Source organism: Monopterus albus, unplaced genomic scaffold (assembly GCF_001952655.1).
Source record: "Monopterus albus unplaced genomic scaffold, M_albus_1.0 scaffold388.1, whole genome shotgun sequence".
NCBI classification, from domain to species: domain Eukaryota; kingdom Metazoa; phylum Chordata; class Actinopteri; order Synbranchiformes; family Synbranchidae; genus Monopterus; species Monopterus albus.
This window is the reverse complement of record NW_018128268.1, coordinates 258,079-262,554: the sequence shown is the minus strand read 5'-3', so window position 1 is coordinate 262,554 and position 4,476 is coordinate 258,079. Positions and strand designations below refer to the sequence as shown.

The 4,476-nt window shown below is 38.8% G+C and overlaps 1 protein-coding gene across 2 annotated transcripts in view; it reads right to left on the bottom strand.

Moving 5' to 3' along the window:
- Positions 1–6: 6 nt before the first annotated feature.
- nampt2 (nicotinamide phosphoribosyltransferase 2) overlaps positions 7–4,476 on the bottom strand; it is an 83,181-nt gene continuing 78,711 nt past the window's right edge. For both annotated transcript variants that reach the window (XM_020585942.1, XM_020585943.1), the window contains one exon: positions 7–1,889. In XM_020585942.1, the coding sequence (XP_020441598.1) occupies positions 1,728–1,889 (162 nt within the window). In that variant the 3' untranslated portion in view covers positions 7–1,727. The remainder of the gene's footprint in view (positions 1,890–4,476) is intronic.

Sequence of the window (4,476 nt, the reverse complement as noted above, 5' to 3'; positions counted from 1 at the left end):
GGCTGTGTTTCTCAGTCAGTGTGGATCAAAGATCCGTAGACAAATGCTGCAATGACAATATTATGGAGATAGTTTGTTTGCCACAGGTATGTCTGTCTGTCCAGCATTTCTACAGTGATGTTAGGACAGTTGCTCATGTACTGTATAACCCGTTTATTTAGCAGATGGTACCCAGTGCGATCTTTGAAAAGAGGCAGTTGCACCTCAAATAAATTGGATTGCAAAGTGTGACTGATCACTTGCAGTCTGGAGCCCTGCTGACCATATTTCTTAATATAGGCTACTGTGTCAGATAAATAATTAACCTCCACCAAGGAGGTTATGTATTCACTGGCATTTGTTGGTCTGTTCACAGCATAACTCAAAAAGCTATGAATGAATTTTAATAACATTTTTGGAGAGGTAGGGTATGGCCCATGAACAATCCTTATCTTCAGAAGTTACTGAGCTACATCCAGAAGTTAAATGGCCATTAGTGAAATACTGATTTTCTTGGATAACTTTCAAACTAATTATGACATCAATCTGATGCCAAGTGCTAGTAGTAGTTTCATGGTCCAGAAAGCACATTATGAGGGGCAAACTGTCATGGGAATATTGCTTTTAGGTGTAATAATATTCTGGGAAAGCTAAGATGCCTTGGCAGTGGTTTACACTCTGATTGCTGATGCTGCTGATGCTTTAGTATTTCATCAGTTAAAAATGCATCATAAAATAAACAAATACTTCGGAGCTGCATAGTGTGTGCTTAGTGGACCAAATTATGAATAAAAACAAGTATGGGTTCACTGATTAAGGCTCTTTTCCCAACTGTGGCAGCACAGCTTTATCTATTTTAATAATTTTGTACCATGTCAGTGTTGTGATATCTAAATGCATATACTGTACATGGTTTCAGTTTCCTTCATATCTGAAACCTGGTGTCTAATTTTTGTTAAAGGCTGTATTGTAACTATGAATCTGATTGTGAAAAACAAACCTATGGCAGTCAATAAGGCTATGGAGCTGACACTGACTGACACTGATTTAAATTAGATATTATGTATCAAGCATTCAGCACAACCAAAACCTGATGATGTAGCATTATTACAATAATCAATAACACTGTTGCTATTTGTATTTTGGTATAATACAAATACAATTTTGTGTGTAAAATGCAGCTTCAAACTGTTACTCTAATACGAATGCTAAGAAAACAGAAATCTAATGGAAGCTCTGAATATTTGGAAGTTTGCCATTTTTGGCCTGAAACTGCACAGATACTGCATTACTAGCAATGAAAATAGCTTTAAAGAAAAACTCTCCAATTTTGTTCTAGTAGTCAGCAGCAACCCCATATTCAGAAAGTGTCTCTTTAAATTAAAAAACTGAAAGACTAAAAACTAACTTAGCTTATCATGTTTGACCCTGAGCTTTACTTCTGGTCATGGCCATGACAATGGAGAGGGACAGTGTACTGTGGGCTGGCTGAGTGTTTGGCCAGAAGAGAAAGTGAAAGAAGCTAATCTACCCCCAAACACTGGCTTCTCAGGATGGTGTGGTGGTAATGTGGGGTGGAGGTAGAAGTGCTGGTGGTGACTTGTTAATGAGAAAAAACTGTTGATTCCCCTCCAACATGTTCAGTTTATATGTAGATGGGTGCCTTTCTAAAATATTGCAGTCTTCATTCCAGTGCACACTGTGAAACACTGAATCATCGCAGGCAGGATGAGAAGCTTTGTGGTTATCTAATGAATCCCGTTGATGATGTGATTGTGCAGCAGCTCTTGTTCGTGGTTGTGTAGGGTGGGGTTCAGCTCTTCCTCTTGCAGGCGAGCATTCTTCCTGATTTCCTCCAGGGAGTACTCCTGCACCAGGCTACCATTCTCAAAAACAGTCACCAGCAGGTCCTGAGGAATGCAGAGCACACACATATAAACCATCAAGTACATGAGGAGGAAGTTTAATGATAAAATTCAGTTTGAATTGTATCTAATTCAAGACAACAATTTATGTTTAGCTTAAGCACCTCTTAAATTCTCTCCAGCTCCTTCATTTGTCATATTTTTTGCACTGAAAGATGTGTCTAATTGCGGTCGTATAAGTCATTCTGTGGAGCTTTGAGGAGCTCTATTAATTCAAGTGACATTTTAACAAAAATAGCTTAATTCAATCTGGGGGCATGGACATTCACTACCCAGTAAGGGTCTCATAAATTATGTTATTATTTTACCAGCTAAGTGGTGTAATAGAGTGACGCATGGCTGTATTGAGCAAAATTGATATGGCACTGCCACTCACTCTTGCTGACAGTTTGTCCCACTGGCCACTCCTGGTATTGCAGCTAAAAAAATCCTGGTTGCTCAAAAACCTTTTCCCTGAAGGCCACATTATAAAACAATGTCTATAGAACTGCTCACAGGACACTTCCAACTGCAAACACAATTGTTTTTACTTTATTATGTATTCATAATACTTCATTGCATACAGCTAAAATATTACCAAATAGCTTAAAAAAAAGGAAATACAAGGGACTTGTCCTCTTTTGAGCGGCATATCATAATAACACTTTTAAAAGCATTATACTTAACATCATAAAGATCTCCAAATACAGAACACACATTCAAGAGCTGCTGAAGACCTGCGGAACTAGGACTAAATACCACAAGGTCATCTGCATACATTAAATGATTCACTACAACACCTCCAACCATGCAACCCGTTCTACACATATCTAACTTTTTTGAGAGATCATTCATATAAAAGTTAAATAAAATCGGGGACAGCTAACTACCGTGCCTTACCCCGTTACTGGTCTGAAAAGGATCAGGTATACAATTATCCCATTTAACAAGCATAGACTAGCAGGCATACCAATAAGACAAACATCTTACTATATATTTAGGCACATGGCATCACACAATTTCTGAAATAATTTCCTATGTTTCACCCGATCGAAGGCCTTAGAGGCATCTAAAAAACACATAAATACAGTGGAATTCTTACTTTTATATTTACTAACCTATTCCTTTAGTGCAAATATACATATATCTGTGCCATGATTGGATTTAAACCCAAATTGGTTCTCAGTGGAGCCAATAAGATTACAAAACCTACTCAAAAGACTCAAAAGAATTGCCTCATAGAAAGTGTATTAGCAAGTGCAATAGGTCTGTAATTATCAGAGCTGCCCACCTTTCCTGCTTTATCCTTCACCACAGGGACTAAAAGCACTGTCATCAAGGAGTCAGGCAAAAACCCATGTATAACACAAGATGTAAAACATATAGCTAAAAGAGGAGCCAACCTCAAACTAGCATACTTAAGGTGTTCTACAGAAATACGATCAAGCCCAGTAGACTTATTTGCAGACAAATTATTGCTCGAGAAACTTCACAGGTTTTAACAGTTTCAAGAAAATCAACCCTGCTGACAGGGAAGACTTCACTGATGATTTACATCCCAATGTCAAGTCTAAGGACTGAGCAAGAACACATTGGCAGGGCCAGTGAGGGAAACACTAATGTGCATGTGCAGTGGACCACACAACACAGTAGTAAACGCTGAAGCAAGGAGCAACTGAACCAGGGATGATGCTTGATTTGAAGCATGGGTTGAGTAATGTGGGGTGGCTGCACTGTAGGTATGCTGAACTGCACTGTAACTGGGTGGTGGTGGAGTGAATAATGCATTTCTTATAAGTGGAGGTAAGGTGTATTGAAGGAAAAAAAAATCAGTTAAATATTTGTGAAAACAAAAAGAAAAAGTATTTAAACCACAAGCACATGACAAACTGAAGTACAAAAGTGACACCTGCCCACCAGAACAGAACTGGAAAACATTTTGGGGAAAACCTGGTCTGATTAGCAGAGACGGCATCCATCCCACTTTGGGTGGTGCGGCTCTCATATCTAGAAATCTGGAAAAGTTTATTTTGCAACCTGAATTATGACAACCCAGAGTCGAGTCCAGGACGCAGGGTCACAGTCTTACACGCCCCTCTGCTGTCTCTTTGCAGCTGCTACCCACCCAAAACTCCCAGTACCCCATAGAGACTGTGTCTGCCCCCTGCCCACCTAAATTATATAAATCATAAATCAACTTGAGAGGAGTTATTCATAAGAACCTAATTAAAATTAAGACTACTCCTCTTACAGTAGAAAGTAATAGGACAATCAAATGTAGACTATTAAATATCAGATCTCACTCATCTAAATCTCTGTTAGTGAATGATTTGATAAGTGAACATCACATTGACTTATTGTGTCTTATTGAAATGTGGTTACAGCAGGAAGAATATGTCAGCCTAAATGAATCCACTCCACCTAGTCACAGTAACTGTCACATCCCTCGAAACACAGGCCGACGTGGAGGTGTAGCAGCGATCTTTGACTCAAGCTTATTAATCATAGACCTAAAAATAGTTATAACTCATTTGAAAGTCTCACTCTGAGTCTCTCACACCCAAACTGGAAAACTCAAAAGCCAGTTCTATTT